The sequence below is a fragment of the Tamandua tetradactyla genome, chromosome 20 (genome assembly GCF_023851605.1).
Source record: "Tamandua tetradactyla isolate mTamTet1 chromosome 20, mTamTet1.pri, whole genome shotgun sequence".
NCBI lineage: Eukaryota > Metazoa > Chordata > Mammalia > Pilosa > Myrmecophagidae > Tamandua > Tamandua tetradactyla.
In genome coordinates this window covers 5,446,065-5,464,593 of record NC_135346.1, presented here as the reverse complement: position 1 = coordinate 5,464,593, position 18,529 = coordinate 5,446,065, and the positions used below count along the sequence as shown (strand labels likewise).

Genomic DNA, 18,529 nt, shown 5'->3' with positions numbered 1-18,529 from the left:
TCCCATTCATTTATCTCTGCTTTAATCTTTGTTATTTCTCTACTCCTATTTACTTTGGGGTTAGTTTTCTGTTCTTTCTGAAGTTCCTCCAGGTGTGCTGTCATGTCTTTGATTTTTGTTCCTTTTTTTTTTAATATAGGCATTTAAGACAATAAAATTCTCTCTCAGCACAGCCTTGCTACATACCATAAGTTCTGATAAATTGCATTCTCATTTTCATTCATCTCCAGATAGCTGCTGATTTCTCTAGAAATTTCTTCTTTGACCCACTGGTTGTGTGAGAGTGTGTTATTTAATCTCCATGCGTTTGTGATTATTCTTTCATGGTATTGAGATCCCATTGTGATCAGAGAAAGTACTTTAAATATTTTCAATATTTTTAAATTTATAAAGACCTGTTTTGTGCACCAGCATATACTCTATCCTGGAGAATGTTCCATGAGCACTAGAGAAGAATGTATAACTTTGTGCTTTGGGGTGCAATGACCTATATATGTCTGTTAGTTCTAATTCATTTATCAAGTTACTTAACTTCTCTGTTTCCTTCTTGATCTTCTGTCTCATTGTTCTATCTATAGAGGAGAGTTGTGTATTGAAGTCTCCTACTACTATTGTTGAACTATTTATCAATCCCTTCCATTTTGCCAATGTCTGTGTCTTGCACTTTGGAGCTCCTTGATTGGAGCGTAAACATTTATGATTGTTATATCTTCTTAGTGAATTGACCCTTTACTTAGTATATAGTGTCCTTCTTTGCCTCTTCTGATGTCTTTACATTTAAAGTCTATTTGTCTGATATTAGTATAGCTACTATTGCTTTCTTTTGGTTACAACTTGCATGGTAAAACTTTTTTCTATTATTTTGCTTTCAATCTATTTGTATTCTTGTGTTTACAATAAGTCTTTCATAAGCAGCACATAGCTAGGGTTTCTTAATCCATTCTACCAATCTGTATCTTTTAATTGGTAAGTTTAGTCCACTAACTTTCAAAATTATTACTGAAAAGGTGTTTCTTGATTCCACCATCTTTTCTTTTTTATTTTTCATATCTACATGTCCTCTTCCCTCTTTCCCTTTATATTATTTAAATTATCTTTAGTGGTACTCTTCAATTGTGTGCTCTCCTCCAGCCTGCCCTCTACTGCCTTTTTTTTCAGCCAGAAGTAGTCCTTTTACTATTTCTTGTAGTGCAAGTCTCTTGTTGATGAATTCTTTCAGGACTTCTTAGTCTGTGAGAAGTGTAATCTCTCCCTAAATTTTGAAGGACTAGTTGACTAGGTGTAGAATTCTTGGCTGTAAGTCTTTCTCTTTCAGGATCTTGAATATATCATAACACTGCCTTCTCACCTCCAAGATGCTGGTTGAGTAGTCTGAAATCAGACTTATTTGATTTCCTTTGTTTGTAGTAGATTGAGGGTTAGGAAGTTTTCCTCCCTTATATCCTCAATTACTCTTCCTAGCTCTTTACTCCTCTATTCTCCTTCTGGGACACCAATGATTCTTATATTTGCGTGCTTTGTCTTGTTTATTATTTTCCTGAGTTCCCATTCAATTTTTTCAATCTTTTTGCCATTTGCTGTTTTGAGTCATCAAAGTTAGTTATCCTGTCCTCCATATCACTTGTTCTTTCTTCTGTCTCTTCAAATCTGGTGTTGTGTGCCTCTAGTATGTTTTTTATTTGGTCAACAGAGTTTTAAACTCTGTGATTTCTATTTTTCTATTTATTCCTTCAAATCCCTCTTTGTGTGATTCTACTGTCTTCTTGATTTCCTGTATATATTTGCTATCCCATTTATTTTATTAAGTAGAGTTGTATGAACATCTTTGCTTAGCTGTTCCAACATCTGTGTCTCCTCTGGTGTTTTAATTTGGTCATTAGGCAGAGCTATATCTGTCTTCATTGTGATATGCTTAGTGATATTCTGTTGTCTTTGTCAAATGTAAATCTTATTGTGTTTAAGATGAGTCAATAATCTTGATTGATTATTTTGGGAGTTGATTTCTTTCAGTAGTCTAAGGACTTGTCTTTGTGGGATGGTTGTACAGCAGGGAGCAGGGCACAGAGTGCAGCACTCAGTACAGTGATTTGCTTCAGGGTATATATGGGTGCAGGTAGAGGATGTTACTCTGATGCTTGTGAATGTGGGTTCCCAGTGGCCAGGGAGGATGTAGCTGCGTGGGTGCCCTGTTCTGGCAGTTGTAACCCTGGCGTGCGGTGGTCTTCGGCACAGGGTCCTTTGTGCACGTGCATGGAGCTGTGGCAACAGGTCAGTGTTAAGCCATCATGGATTGGAGGCAGATGTGACTGCCTTCCAGGTCGGCATGTTCTCAGAGCTGGGAAGTGATTCTGGGGGCTGCGTGCATGGGTGGTTCTAGGACTGCTGTAAAGGAAGGTTCCCAGGGCTAAATGATATGATGGGGGGCCTGTGCGCATGCGTGGGCCTGGGAGTGCCATAAATTGATGCGCTGGACTCAGGGATGGCTGTGCGAAGCTGTGCGACACTATGGGAGGGGATTGCGGGTAGCCTAGGCATGGACGTTAGTGCCCTCAGCCTTATGCTCTTGTAACAGCCTGCAGGGAACAGGGAGGGGAAGGTAGTGCTCGGAGGGGAGCAGGAAAGGTGGGCTGGGCTGCAGTTGGGGTGTGGGTGTGGGGTGGGTACGTGTACTGGGGACTGGTGGGGTGCAGGTGCTTGGAGCGTGGGGAGTGGGAGTGGGTGAGGGGGGTTCAGGTGTGTAGAGTGTAGAGCGAGTCGCCAGTCACGGGGCTGTGCTGGTGAGGGTAATATGTCCAAAGAATGTGGCCTGGATTACTTCCGAGTCCCTCTTCCTGTCCGTGCACACCTATGGGCTCCGCGGCCCTGCACTTGGAACCAGCTTTCTGCCTCTGAGTTCCTCGGCCTTTGCATCCAGGAATTCCACATGTGGTGCCGAAGCTTCTCCCAGGTCAGCCACACTCCCGAGTCATTGCCTCAGTTACCCTCCTGTCCCTCCTGTAGCTTCTCCATGGAGCAGGGTTATCTTGAGCCACTCTGGTCAACCATCTTCCTGGAAGTACCTGTCCTTCCTTTATTTTGGTCCAGACTTGGGAAATTTATTTTAAAAGCTCAACTTGTTTGTACGCTCAATATATTTGAGTGTATGAATTATAATTATACAAAATAAGTAACATTCTAGTCTATTATTTTAATATTCTAAATATTGTTCACTATTGATGACAATTACTAATTGATACTTAGGTATGATACTTTATTATGATAATAATGAAAACTGGTAATATCTGTATATAAAATGTAATGAAAAATTAAGCATGTAACTGAGAGGATAGAATCATCAAATGGTGATTTTTTATAAACCAATTTCACTCAGCCTCACTTGAATTTCAAAATTATATATATTTCATACCATAAAGTAATTATTTTAACAAAATATGGAATCACATTTTCAAGCTAAAAAGAAAAAGAAAACATAGGGGCAGGAATGTGAAGAGAAAAAAATGCAAGAAGTTAGTCCTAACTTTTTATTGTGGTGGTTGATAGTACCGAAAAAGATGGTTTTGGAGATGTGAACAAGTTAACTGTTCCAAACAATTCACAATGTTGCCTGACACACAGCAAGAAGTCAATAAATATTAGCTTTAATTGTGATGACTATTATTGAATTTGCTGTTGCCGCTCTTTCTCAAATTATTGTTCTATACAAATGCTATAGTTTCACAGATGGAGGAACTTTCCTCCAAAGATGGAGGAAAGGGAAATTGTGTATGTGAAGCCAGGAAGAAAACCCACTCACTCTCAAGTCAAGGCAGTGGCTATTGAGTGCTGCCCTGGGATGTCACCACAGCACCTTTCCAGTTCTCAGAGAGCATTAGCTTAGCTGGGTTGTAAATGTGTTGCTGTGTGTCTCATATTTTTGTTTGCTTGTTTTCAAGAGAACAGACTTGTTTAATTTGAGCATTTGAATGACAATGGAATAATGTTGTTTGGCTTACCTAAGGGAACATAAGGCCACACCATGGACCTTTTCTCTGAGGACAGTGCGGGTAGAATAGTAATTGGCCAAAATATCTAGCAGAGGATTTTGTGTTGTATTTAACCTCAATAGTTCATTGAGGATGTATGGCCCTGAAAACAAAGGAAGATGAGTCATTCTAGATACTTTTCTACACAGCTGTTCTTTTTACAGAATTAAAGTTCAGGCGATACCTTGAGGAAAGGATGAAAAGGTATGTTAGCCTATACCTAGCAGGTCTTAAAGGAAATAAGGTTTAGTTTTCAGCTAATAAAATTTCAATTAAATAAGAGCATAATAATAATATTATTATTATTACATGAGTAGTTAATTATTTTGAAATCTTCTGCCTTGCTTTTGCAGCACAGCTATAAGAAATATTACATAATAATCAAATCTAATCTGAGTCAGTATAAATATAAATGAAATTGAGCAACCCTTAAATAGCAGCTTTTTTCTATTTACTGCATATGCTTTTGACCATGCATCCTTTAGAGATTCTTTAGAAGAAAACAAAAGAAATACTTTCTTAAAGAATATGTGAATTAATGACAAAAATATATCATTAATATATACTCTTTGAATAACTTTAAAATGGGAAGGTGAGATTTATGTATTATTTATTAATTTTCTTATGTGGATTCATATTAGTAATTATTTTTTAAAGATTTAAATGCAAAAATTTGGGCTTTTTTAAACCAAAAACTGCCTAATACGTTGATATGCTAAAATTGGGCAAAAGTATATGAGGCAAAAAGATCCTTCAATCTTAGGAGTGATTAAGCATAAGTGAATTGATATTTGGTATATTTATTATACATAGGACTTAAAAATCTACCGTTTAACTACTTGAGAGAAAGATGGGTGGGACTTTGAGTTCTTTGTGTTTGGAGATCCTTCTAGTTACTTAAAATGAATAAATGGTCTGTAGATTAAAGCATACATTGTTTTTAAATGTACCAAAAAGTACTAATTACATGTGCATTTCTTGTTGACACATGTGATTTAGTATAACTATCTCCAATCACTGTATATATACATGTATCTATGTATTTATTATCTATCTTTCTATCTATCTATCTTTTCAATTAAACAATTGCATGCAGAGTCAACAAATAAATTCACTCTCAGAAACCCAAAAGCTTTGTGTGTCTCTTGTTCTGATTTTCAAATTGACCTCTTTACTCTCTTTCTCCTTTGCTTTGAGTAAAATACAAGCAGTTTCACACACACTGTTAATAAAGACACAGTGTAATCGAAAATTTTAAATGAAATCTGAGTCAAAGTTAATATTTTCTTTAATTGAGTTTACTTGTTAGAAGAAAATGCTTTTATAGGTTAAAGTATTCAATTTTTAAGCAAAATTGGTTGTAAAACAATGAGCAAACATTAGGCATATTGTTATTTCTAAATAGTACATATTTTCATGTTACCTGTGTTTATTAGGGCCCTATTATGAACACTACTTTTGAAGTAAAAATTAACTGACAGAAATATAATCAGAACTCTGATATTTTTAGGATTGTGGCAGTTCCCTGAGTTTAAGGCAAAGAAATGACTCCACAGGTTTTGAACTACTTTCTTTTACTTAGTTGTTTTGTATTTCTCTCACTATTTATTGGAGAACTGGTAACAGATATATCGGGTTATACCCCTTACAATAAACATACTGAGTATAATGCAGTATTCTTATAACCAAAATTTCCTGCTTATTAAGGGGGCGGTGTCAATTAGCAGGACAGCATGGAACTTCCTCCACAGAGCCCAGCAGATGGCATGACCATGACGCGCTCTGGCAGGAACGAGGCTAATCCTCTGTGTTCAGTGAAATCGACATTTTGATGTTGTCATGGTCGTTGGGTTTTGTATGACCCAGTTTTGCAGGAACATCCTGAAGGAGAAAAAGCTGTACATTAACAAATTACCTATGCACTCAGTTCAATCTTGTTTCCACGAAAAACATGTGACCCAGTCGAGGCTCCCTCTATTTACCCCTCGCGTCCAGGTAATTGTCCTGGGTCAGGTAACTTTTGTTTCCCTCCACACAGAGCTGTACTGACCAAGCACGGAGGAAATGCATCACCAGGCCCACTGGCCAAGTTACATGGCTAATGGCAGCTTTTGCTTGTTTGTTTGTTTCCATGGTTTCTATAGTTTGTCATATCACCTACAGTGTTTTAAATTTGTGAAGTCAAGTTACTGAATCCATGCAGCAGGCGTTGGCTTCACACTGGGCATTGTCTGCTCCTCCTTGGATGGTTTGAGGTTTTCAGCTCTCAAACTACTAAAAAGGAAAGGCAAACTTAAGCGTCTTGATTTCACAATTAATGATGGTTAAACCTGATTTCTCTTCTAGAGGTCACGGTCATTCAAATGCTGAGACAAAGAAGAGGAAGTCTGGAAACATTGAAATATATATGATTATGGCCCTGGTCTTTAACTGCTATCAAATATGCAAATTTACCTGTTATCTCTGAATATCAGACTTGCCTTTTGAAACAAGGAAAGTAATCCCTTGCAGATATGTTTTAAAGGTAAAACAGCACTTATGAAACAAATTAATATATTTCATATAGAACATTACTTATTACTATTATTGCATTTACAGTACCTATCTCTTGCAATCAGGACCAAAAAAACCCAGAAAATGTCTTGAAATATGAACATTGTGATATCCGTACACAAATATAGATATAGATATGCATATAGATATAGATATTAATATAGAATTGGAGTTAGATTTATATTATGATACAAATGTAGATATTGATACATTCATAAGTTAACAGGGAGAGAGAAACAGATAGATGATAGATAGATAGAGAGAGATCATACATGTACATTTTTTTATTTTTAATTAAAATTTACTTAACAATATCCAAATTTCAAGGGGTCTAAATATGTTTCCTTAAAATATAGTGTTGTATCTTGATAATTGTTTATTCATCTACTGTATATCAGCATGCAGTGACATTGCAATAGCAATGAGGACCATTCCGTGGTAGACAGATTTTATAACACTAGAAATGTAATAAATAGTATTATATGATTAGTGAAGAGGATGAAATTGGCATATTGTAAAATCAGAGAAGACCCAATTTTTGCTGGGAGTAAAGATTCTTGTCTGTTGTATCCAGGCTAAGGAATGAGGAAGGAGAGATTGTGGCGGTGGACTAACCAGACAACTGGAACTGACTTTGTCCTCCTTGGACTTTTTCACCATATTCAGGCCCCCGGCCTTCTGTTCTCTCTTGTCTTCTCTATGTTTCTTGTAGCACTTACTGGCAATATTATGATGCTTATTCTCATTTGGTTGGACTCTCGACTGCACACGCCTATGTACTTTCTGCTCAGTCAACTTTCCATCATGGACCTCTTGTACAGCTCCAATATCGTCCCCAAGGTAGCCACTGATTTCCTGTCTGGGAAGAACACCATTTCCTTTGTGAACTGTGGGATTCAGCTATTTCTCTTCACGACCCTTGTTGGAGCAGAGTGCCTTCTGCTGGCAGTCATGGCTTATGACCGCTATGTGGCCATATGCCACCCTCTCCGGTACTCGGTCCTCATGCGCCCTACCGTGTGTGCCTTCATGGTGGCTGGCAGCTGGCTGGGTGCTCTGCTCAATGCCTTGGTCCACGTCATATATACTCTCCGTCTCCCTTACTGTGCTTCCCGTGAAATCCACCATTTCTTCTGTGAGATCCCAGCGCTCCTGAAACTGGTTTGTGCCGATACATCTCTTTATGCCAATGGACTTTATTTTAGTGGCATTATCTTCCTCCTCACTCCAATAGCTGCAATTATGGCCTCATATGGTCAGATCATCTCTACTGTTTTGAAATTGGGATCCGATTTAGGGATGAGAAAGGCTGTGGCAACATGCTCTTCCCATATGATCGTGGTGTCTCTCTTCTATGGAACAGCCATCATCATGTACATTGTCCCTGAAGCCTACCATACCGCGCTGCAGGACGAAGTCATCGCTGTCATCTACACTATCGTCACTCCTATGCTCAACCCCCTCATCTACAGTCTTCGAAACAAAGACGTGGCTGCAGCCCTCAGGAGAGTGCTGAGAAGGTGAAGCTCCTTGAAATACTGGTATCTATTCAGAAGGAGAGAGGAAAGGACAGACCTTGTATACAGAACAACATTATTATGAAAAAATCGACAAGATACAAAAACCAAAGTACTGCTTTTCCGGAGACAATTCATGGGCAATTCCTTCAACCAATTTTTGGTTACATAATAATGGATCAGATCACTCCTTGCTGCTGAGCCTCATTTGAGCTTCAGATATCTGTTGAACAGATTTTCTATGTCAGAAAACACTGGAATGTGCTGAAGGAAATGTGTTCTTAATAAATATTTAGATGTGAAATTATATATCCAATGATATCGCTATTTTCTATGCATTTCCACATTAAAAGTTAGGGTTATGTACACGTAAGATATGGCAAATTGCATTTATTCCAATAATCTGCATGCTTATTGTAAACCATTATGTGTCATCCAGTTTACAACAAAATTTAAAGTAATAGTTCTATAATTCTAATATTTTCAAATAAGTTTGTAAGTATAGAAGGAAGCTTGTTAGAACTGATATTGTAATAACTATTTTCTTATTTAGTTATATACCATTGAAATTGCATATGTGTCTTGTGACATTCTTTGGGAATATTTTCATAATTACTTTCCGTTTTGTATTATTTCCGGTCTTTATGTTTTCATATGCATTTTACTGATTAATATCCATTTATTATTAATGGAAAAAATCACCAACCCATTATGTTTGTTATCATTTAATGTTTTTATCTGCTATATATCTGAATTCAAGCAACATTCATTTTTTTCAATTTTGTTGTAAGTTTCATCACCCCCACATAATTGGTTTTATAATTCTAGTTTTTCCTTGGCATTGATTGGTCTTCCTTTTAAATTTAATTTACAATTACACTTTTAGCCAGCTCTACAGCACTGAATCTATGCCTAAATATCTGTCTACTTAATTGGGTGACCTTTAATAATCAAGAAATTGTTTCTAATTTTCAAAAGACTGATAGTTTGGATTGAATTGGCTCACAGGAACAATAAAAAATTATAGAACTGCTGCTCAGCAATACCAACTTATTTTTGAGTTTTATAATAGTTGATATTGCTTATCATTGCTTCTATGTTTTGACAGGTATATCCTATGGCTTATTAATTGCATGATAATTGGCCTTATGGGAATTTTCTAGAGGAATACTACTTCAATACATAAATCTGTTTGAAGATTTTTAATAAATACGAGCTAAAATAAATTGAAGTACATGCTAAAGAGTACCTGCAAAATAATTATTTCTTTGCAACAAACACAATCATTTCAATTTTTATAATAATTTCAATTTCATTCTATTCAAAAGACAGCCAATATTTCAAAACTATATTATATTTCTAGTATCAATATCCCCAATTGCGTAAACTGATATGGATTAAATTTTTCTTTTTGTTATGCCATAGGCAAATATCGAAACCAATCAGAGTTTATTTAGATCCTTCTTGGTGAGTAAATTGTTTCACATATGAAAATGGAAGGATTAGCATAGACCTTAAGATCCAATTCTCCTTTCAAACATCGAGTGTAAATCGTAATCACCTTGGACATAAACAATCACTGAAAATTTCCAAAGTTTACTACAGTACAAAATGAAAACTGGTAATTGCAAGTAATAAAAGAATCATGAGATGGTGTGTAGAAATATGCAGTAGAGACGATGGAGCCGGTGGCCAAAAGTTCATCATATATATCCCAGTACAGTGCCTTGTACCTGTCTACCATGGTTTGGAGTGGCACAACTTTTAATGCATCCCTGATGGAGGTGTGGAGTTACTATTTTTGTAATTTACTAAGAGCATTTGAAAGGATTGTGTTAAAAATACAACAAGACAGCAATTGGAAGTTGGTTGCAGGAAACAATGTTCATTACATAAACATATAGGTCAAAACCAGCCCTTATATTTGTCCAGATTTCTGCATGTTGTGCAAGAACTACCAACATATCCAAGAAATGAAAAGGAAAAATATCTTCCCTATGATTACTAAAGCAAAGGCAGAGTTTGAAACCAATTTTGAATCGACTTTCCCTTTTCTTAGTTATATCTAACAATATTGTTCCAGTAATTTGGAACTGAGAAGTATTAAAATAGAATTAGTGCAGGGTGAGCCATGGTGGCTCAGCAGGCAGAGTTCTCTAGGGGAATATTGAAGAGAAGAAGTTCCCATTGAAGATTATTTTACATTAAAAAGAAATAAATTCTTCCACAGATATTATTGCTTTTTCCAAAAAGACCTGTCTTCACGTGGTAGGGTATCCCTAGTAGGGCCATCACATCCGCTGGGATTTCATCCCATAGCTCAGTGCCAGACGGAACCTGGAAACCACATTTCCAGGAATCCTGTTCTCTGCATAGCCCATGTTGATCATCTTTGTGAGGGATTTGCACTCGATTTGGAAGATTCAAAGAAAAAAAAAAAAGGGTTATTCTCTGGCGCAGGTAGATGTGTGGACAGTATCAGTACCAACACAGGTATTCAGATGCTTTTGAATTATTTACATCATCTCACAATGATTCATAATTGAAGTGAGTCCAATTCAGTTGGCTCCTAAATCCTTTCCATTTCTTGTGTTCATTCATTTCATAATACATGGAACCTTCTATCTTTGTCTTAAAGAGAATATTTTTCAAACTAAAAGTTACCAAACTTCCAAATTAAACAGGATGTAAGTGGTAGATGACATTTAAATGAAGTAAAAACAGAGATAAACAGCTTGAAATAATATTTGCCATTTGTTTTTTCCATTCCCAGTCTAAGGTCCAAGAAGACATCTGCTAATTCTTTCTACTGTATATTTCTCCACACTATCTCATGATTTTTTTATAACTTGAAATTTTTAGGTTTCACTTTATATTGTAGTAAACATTGGAAAATTTCAGCAATATTTATTTATTATTTATTAATTTTCCTATGTGAATTCATATTAGAAATAATTTTTAAAGCTTTAAATGCAAGAATTTTGACATTACTAAAAAATTGCATAATAAGTTGATATGCTAACATTGAGCACAAGTACATAAGGCAAAAAAAAATCCTGTAAGCCCAGGAGTGATTAATTATAAGTGAATTGATATTTGATCAATTTGTTATACATAGGACTTAAAATCTACAGTTTAACTAGTTGAGAGAAGATGGGTGGGTTTTGTGCCCTTTGTATTCTGAAATCCTTCTAGTTACTTAAAATAAACAAATTGACTTGGCAAGTTAAAGCATACATTGCTTTTAAAAGTACTAAACAGTACTAATTACAGATCAATATGTATTTACATCTGACAATTGAAAGGAGAATTGTATCTTAAGGTCTATACCAATCTCTCCATTTCCATATATGTAATGATTTACTCACCAATAAAATGAGAAAATGTGAGGAGCATATTTACATTAATAATTCAATACGAGCTCAATCATATTTCATAATTTCTAGTACCAGAAGAAAATTCGGGATACTTATTCTGTTCACATAATCTTTTTCGAAATGTTTACAAAGATGATAATCACAGAAACCCAATCTATCATTAAATTTGATGCTATGACATCAAGTGTTATTTACAAAATTAACCATGTCAGAGTATCATACATTTTTTTGGAGGGTGGGGCCTTATTTTTTATCATAAGTATTGTTAATGCTGGAATTAATGACCATAGAAGAGATGCCCATGATATTGAATGAAGGATGAGCTCATTCGAAATGGAATGTATAGCTGAGCAGGGGGGTTTCTTTACAAAATATATTGCACTGCAAAACTTGATATTGAGTAGACTATGGAAAGCCAATCTTTAAATCTCTGTTTTGAATTGGTTCTTCATCAGGAACATATTTTCATTGCTTTGGAGATTCAGTTTTCTTCAGCATCAAACTCCAAATGGTCCTGACTTTAAAGAACTGATGGGCCACTGCTTAATTAATTCCCCTTAAGGAATGTCATTGGCAAGAGGAATTCATCTATACAGTTCTTCATGTCATGTATGCTTTGAATTCCTTACCATTCATCTTGATCAAGTAGAACAGGATGATCTTTTTAAGATTTTCCTCTTATTTGGGTTAACTTAAATGTCTTGCATTCAGTGATAAGGAAAATTCAAGGTTCTTTCCTGCCCGTCTGTGTGTGCCCAGCCTCTCATATGTGTGCACTTGGGGACAGGGATTCTCAGCTACTGTGGGCTCCTGAGCGAGAGTAGGGAGGAGTGGTAGGGGTGGGAGGCCAACTGAGTCAGCCTTAAATTGTGACCAGGTGTTGTATTGGGCTGCACATGTGTGCAGTGTGAGAGTGGCTTTATTTGAAGAATATATTTTGTTATTCTTTGTCTAGAGAGTTTATTGTTTATCTGTGTCTTTGCTTGTTTTTTTGAGAATTAATGAAACAAGGTCACAGTAAGATGTGGATCATTTTGAAATGCTTTTGTCTACATTTGAGCAAAGCGGTGAAGGAGATGTCTCCATCTTTGAATCTATATCATTTGTATAGAATTGTAATTCGAGAGACAGTGACAACAGCAGCATCAATGATAGTCATCATAGTTAAAGCTGATATTTATTAAGTGCTTGCTGTGTGTCAGGCAACATTGTGAATTTTTTGCAATAGTTAACTTGGTCAGATCTCCAAAAACATTTTTTTAGGTACCATCAACAACCACAATAGAAAGTTAGGACTAAATTACTTTGTAAAGAAAGGAAAAATAAAAAGTTCCTGCTTCTCTAATTAAATATTTTCTTATCTCCTTTTTCTGCAATATTCCTATTTTTTTCTTATTTGATGTTGTCCAATGTCCCAATATCTTATCTAATTTACTTCTCTAGTTTTCATGTGTTGCATTTTTTCTCTTCACAGTCTTGTCCCAATGTTTTCATTTTCTTTTTAGCTTGAATATGATATTTCATATTTTGTTAAAATAGTTACTTTATGGTATGAAATATATAACTTTGAAATTCAAGAGAGACTTGCTGGAATTGATTTATAAGGAATTAACATTTGATGATTCTATCCCCTCAGTTACATGCTTTAATTTTTTGTTATATTGTATGTACAGATATAAATCAGTTTTCATTATTATCATAATAAAGTATCATGCCTAAGTATCAATGAGTACTTGCTATTAGTAGTGAACAATATTTTGAATATTAAAATAATGCATTAGAATGTTACTTATTTTGTATAATTATAATTCATACAATCAAATATATTGAGCACCTGAACAAGTTCAATTTTTAAAACCAATTTCCCAGGTCTGGATGAAAATAAAAGAAACATATAATTCAACTTCTTAGCTTGGATTGACCACTTATTGCATGCTCCTTGAGTCAAAAGCAGATAAGTACATGTTAAATTACATTTTAATGACTGATCGTCAAAACGGTTGCAATTTTGGACTTTTTTCACAACTGAAAATATCTCATCTACATTTACATAAAGAGGTAAACATCAATTCATTCATAAGAGTGGTGATATTCTTTACATGCGTATTTTAATAGAACTTGCATTACAGTGTATATCTGACATAAGTTCAGAATTGAAAAAATGCATTAAAGGAACCTTTAAAAATTATACTGAATTTGCTGAACACTGTTCTGCTGGACTGACGACTTATGTCAACGAACTCAGAAAGATAACATTTCACAGTATGTGCTAGGAATATATACAAACGAGGAAAATAAAGTATATGGGCAAATCATCTAAGTTTTATACTTCCTCTGGTTTCATGTGACTATTTTAATTGCAAAATAGAAAATATTTATATCATTTCCATTACTTGTCAAAGTGGCTATTGCTCAACAGACACAGAGTTAGTGTTTTGAAATGGGGAGAAACACATTTCCTGAGGTGATTCAAGAAAAAAGTTCCATTGCAGTTAGTAATTATTTTCTTAAAGGACAATCAATGTTATTACATGGATTTATTGGCATTGATATTTTATTTAAAACATGAAGACAGAAAATCAGAATTCTGGAACAGATTTCATACACCTCGGTCATTTCCAATAGGGTCAAAGGAACAGTTTGATCCTTCTTGCTGTTGTCATCCCCTTTCAGTTGTGCTGGTAAGAAATAAAAAACTGATTCAACCCATCCAAATGGGGACTGAATTCCACACTCCAATGCACTTTCTACTCAAATAAAACAATTCTTGTCATATTCAAACATGTCCATTTTGGGGCCTTGGTAGGAATGAAACACTCCTTGATTTCACATCTTTGGATCGATATTTAGTCATTGGTTCCCTTTAGGTTACCCTGTAATCATTAGCAATATGGACTATTTGTCCACGGACATATATACAAGGGTCAGTGGTTCCAGTAACTCTGTAATGGAAACTGTTATGTATTTCAGCTTCTGTTTTGTAGTTCTTAGCTCCTTAACTGTTATTGTCTGTAACATCTATCTCCCTACGGCCATTAGTGCATCGTGACCATTCCCAGTATGGGTACACCAGCCACTTAAGTGGTCTCATGATTCTGTTGTGTCAATTCATGGACGGTCAACTATCCTGTGCCCAAGTGCTCACTGCAGTGCTCCAGGTGAGTTTATTAAAGTTTGTTTCTTCAGCATCTAACCTGCTGTGGCAAGTCTGTTCTATGGAAATGTTCTCTCCACCTATATGAGAGCACTCTCCCTATGCGTCATGGTGTTCAACACCAGGACTACACCTTTTCCAAGCTAATTCATCTAAACCTTGAGAAATCAAGAGGCCAAGGAGGTCATGAGAATATTTTTAGAAAATGAAATTTTAAGAATTCCATATTGATTTAGAATGTGGCAAATATAATGGCTCAACTAATCTTCGGCCTGTAAAGAAGTGACAATTGGGTTCTTTTCTGATCTGGGAGGAGAGTTCCCATAGATGGGACATCATGCAATGGTTTAGCTGAATATCTATTTGCTATGAATATTAAGTTTATGGCCCATGAATCCCAGCATCCATCTCTGAGGAAGACATGAGAGGAATATCATCGTCTAGAAAGGATCTCTTGAAGATCCTTTAGTCCAATGACTTCAACCCATTTATACTTTCCTCAAAACCCAGAAGTATTTTGAAAATTTTTATGTGAAGTATTGCCAGCCTAGACTGAAAAGGATAGGGATGGAAAAAAGTAGAGGAAAATAACTTTAGAGCAGAACCATGGAAGCAGAGATTTATGCAAATAAATTTATCAGGTCCAAAGTAGGGGGGCTTCCACCTTGGTGCTCAGAGGGTGTGGTGCCTAAGGGACAGGCTGACACCTCAGTGCTTGTAGAAGCCATCACCCTTGATTTGAGCTACTTGATTTGGGACTTATGGCCTGTAAAACTGTAAACTAAAAAGTTCTTGTTTATGTGCCAACTCATTGTGTAGCGTTGTCATAACACCTCTACCAAACCAAGAAAAAACCCAATCATTATACATTGGGTAATTGCTACAGAATTAAAGATGTAGTTTTTTGTTAATCTGCCAAGAACATTGGCTGTTTAACATTTGCTATAGCTATTTATTCCAGAGCCTTCAAATTTCTAGATTTTTATTTCTGTGTCTCATGTGGCTTTTGGGTTTTCTAAGAACTTCTGAAAACATTCCCAAATAATATTACAAGACACATATGCCATCTCAGTGGTATATAAGTAAATAAGAAATTATTTATTACAATTCTATCAAGCTTCCTTCTGTACTTATGAGGTTACTTTGAAATATTAGAAATATAAAACTATTATCTTAAATTTTGTTGTGAACTGGATGGCACACAATAGTTTTGCAAAAACATGCATGTTATTGGAGTAAATCCACATTGCCATATCTCTCATGTGAATAATCAGTAACCTTTAATTTGGAAATACATATAAAATAGTGATATTTTTGAATGCGTTATTTTCACTTCTGAATATTTATAAGGAAAAAATTTTCCTCAGCACATTTCAGTGTCTTTTTGACATAGACCATTCTATTTAATAGATATCTGAAGTTCAAATGAAGCTCAGCAGGAAGGCGTGATCTGATCCATTATCAATTTTTGTGGACATAACTTGGTTGAAGGAATTTGCCCGTGAGGTGTCTCCAGAAAAGTAATAATTTGGTTTTTGTATCTTGTCACTCTTTGTATAATAATGCTGTTCTGTATACGAGATCTGTCCTTTCCTATCTGCTTCTGAATAGATACCAGTATTTCAAGGAGCTTCACCTTCTCAGCACTTTCCTGAGGGCTGCAGCCACCTCTTTGTTTCGAAGACTGTAGATGAGGAGGTTGAGCTCAGGTGTGTCGGTCATTTCATCCTGCAGCGCAGTATGGTAGGCTTCTGGGACAATGTACTTGATGATGGCTGTTCTTGAATTATGATTGTACATATTTTAGGTATAAGAATTCATTATTTTGTATGTGCAAAAACAAACTATTTTAATCTGTGACTTGTCTTGCAATTTTTGTAGGTGACTTTGAAAAATAGAATTTTAAAATTTCATCAGATACTATTTCTTAAAGTTTTCTTTGAAATTAATAGTTTTTTCCTGTTATGAAGGTCATTTCTACACACGATCATAGGGTTATTGTCCTATATTAGTATTTAGAAAACATATTTTGATATTTATATTATGTATAAAATTATTGCATTTGCTTTCATTACATAATGCAAACATATTTAGGGTTTCATATTTTATTCAAATGTTTTGTAAAATTGCTTCGGCATCATAATTTGCATTGCTGCTTTATTTTTAAATGATTTTAAAAATATGAGTGCAAGAATACTTCCTAAATCTCCTACTCTATTGTATTCATCTACTTCATGACATTGTACTTCAATAAATTTGTCTTTATATGTCAATGCTATTGCTTTGCCATCCTTTGTTCTTTTTGCTATTCATATGAATAATGAATAAACACATACATGCATATACACTCACCTATAATACATGTGTATATAAATGCCTTACATAAGCTTTTTTCTTTCGCATGGGCAGGCACCAGTAATTGAACTCGGATCTCTGGCATGGCAGGCAAGAACTCTGTCTGCTGAGCCACCATTGCCCGCCCATTTTTTTTTGCATGTGCTTTTTTATAGCAGTTTTATTTAGATAAATTCACATACCACGCAGTATCAGAAAAGTGTAAAATCAATGTTTTCAAGAATGCATAATCTTTTGAAGTTCTTCGTGTTTGTAATAAATCTCCTTGTTTGATGAAAACTGGTTTCATAGAGATATTAAGATATTTAAGGCATCTGAAAAAGGTGTTTTGAATTAGCAAATGGAGAATTATTTATTCAAGATATTTGATAACTATCATTAAGAACAGCAAGTGTTTAGAGCATGTGCTTGAAAACCTACTCTCACCTCCCCCAAGCTGAACTTTGGTTTAAAATTCTCTAATAAAGCCTTCTGTATCCAAGAATATAGGGCTCCTTCATCCCCCAGATCCCAAATTTGGGCAATGTTTTTCACAGTACGGTAGCAAACAGAATTTCCTATCTCATTGCAGCACCATGTTGTAGATGCTCTATTCCAAGCAAGGAGAGCTAGGATCAGTTTTTTCTGCTCATAAGGTGAAAGCCCCTCCAAGGCCAAACAGACTGACCTGCTTTGCCTTTGCTTGTTCATACATCTGCCATTCCATACAGGGTGAGGCAAGTGGAAAAGACGAGGTCCTACCTCTCTTGCTCAGCATCCATTTCATAGAGCAGTGTTGTCACTCTGAAGGAAGTAGTCCACCTTCCCCACTCTTACCTCCAGAGAAGTGGTGCAAAGTTTTTGCTCCAGAGGATAAGCATTTTCTAAGGACAGAGAGCTCTGTGCTCTCCCAAAGTAGTGCATACACCTTACTTCAAGTGTAAAGAGTATAAGCTTAAGGGTGTGGTGAATAAAAATATAGGTATTATGGATAACAATTGGTTAAAATTTGAGATGGCTGGTATGCTTATGTTATCCATATTTAAAACAATACGAATGATACAAAAAGAACAAGTTTATTAGAAACATACCACCGAGTTTAATGGGCTTCACTCAATTTCACAACCACTACCCTTACTTTATTATTTATGGGAGTAACCAGTCTAAGCCCTTGTGAAGACTAAGATTTAATGATAAAATTTTATAATGCTTCCCCTCTGTGCTAATAAACAATGAATCAATAGGAATTCACTACTGTAGCTTACTATTGAAATACTGAATGTTGCAGATTTTATCTCAGAAGTTCCTAGGAAACCCAAAGACAACACGAGAGACAGTAATAAGAATAATATGGAAATTTGAAGGCTCTGGAATAAATAACTATAGCAAATGTTAAACAGCCAACTTCCTTGCCAGATTAACAAAAAACTCCATATTTAATTCAGTAGCTCTTACCCAGTGCCTTACGATTGTTGTTTTTTTCTTAGTTTCGTAGTGGTGCTATGACAATACTTCACAATGGGCTGGCATGTAAGGAAGTTTTTAATTCACAGTTTTAGAAGCCAGAAGTCC

The 18,529-nt window shown here is 35.5% G+C and overlaps 1 protein-coding gene across 1 annotated transcript; it reads left to right on the top strand.

The window, feature by feature from the left end:
• Positions 1 to 7,157: 7,157 nt before the first annotated feature.
• LOC143664807 (olfactory receptor 2T2-like) lies at positions 7,158 to 8,099 on the top strand. Its single transcript, XM_077138179.1, has one exon. The coding sequence runs from the start codon at positions 7,158 to 7,160 to the stop codon at positions 8,097 to 8,099; it is 942 nt and encodes a 313-aa protein (XP_076994294.1).
• Positions 8,100 to 18,529: the final 10,430 nt, after the last annotated feature.

What these genes read in the sequence shown, in the direction of transcription:
- LOC143664807 (XM_077138179.1), top strand. Translation starts at nt 7,158, where the DNA reads ATGAGGAAGGAGAGATTGTGGCGGTGGACTAACCAGACAACTGGAACT.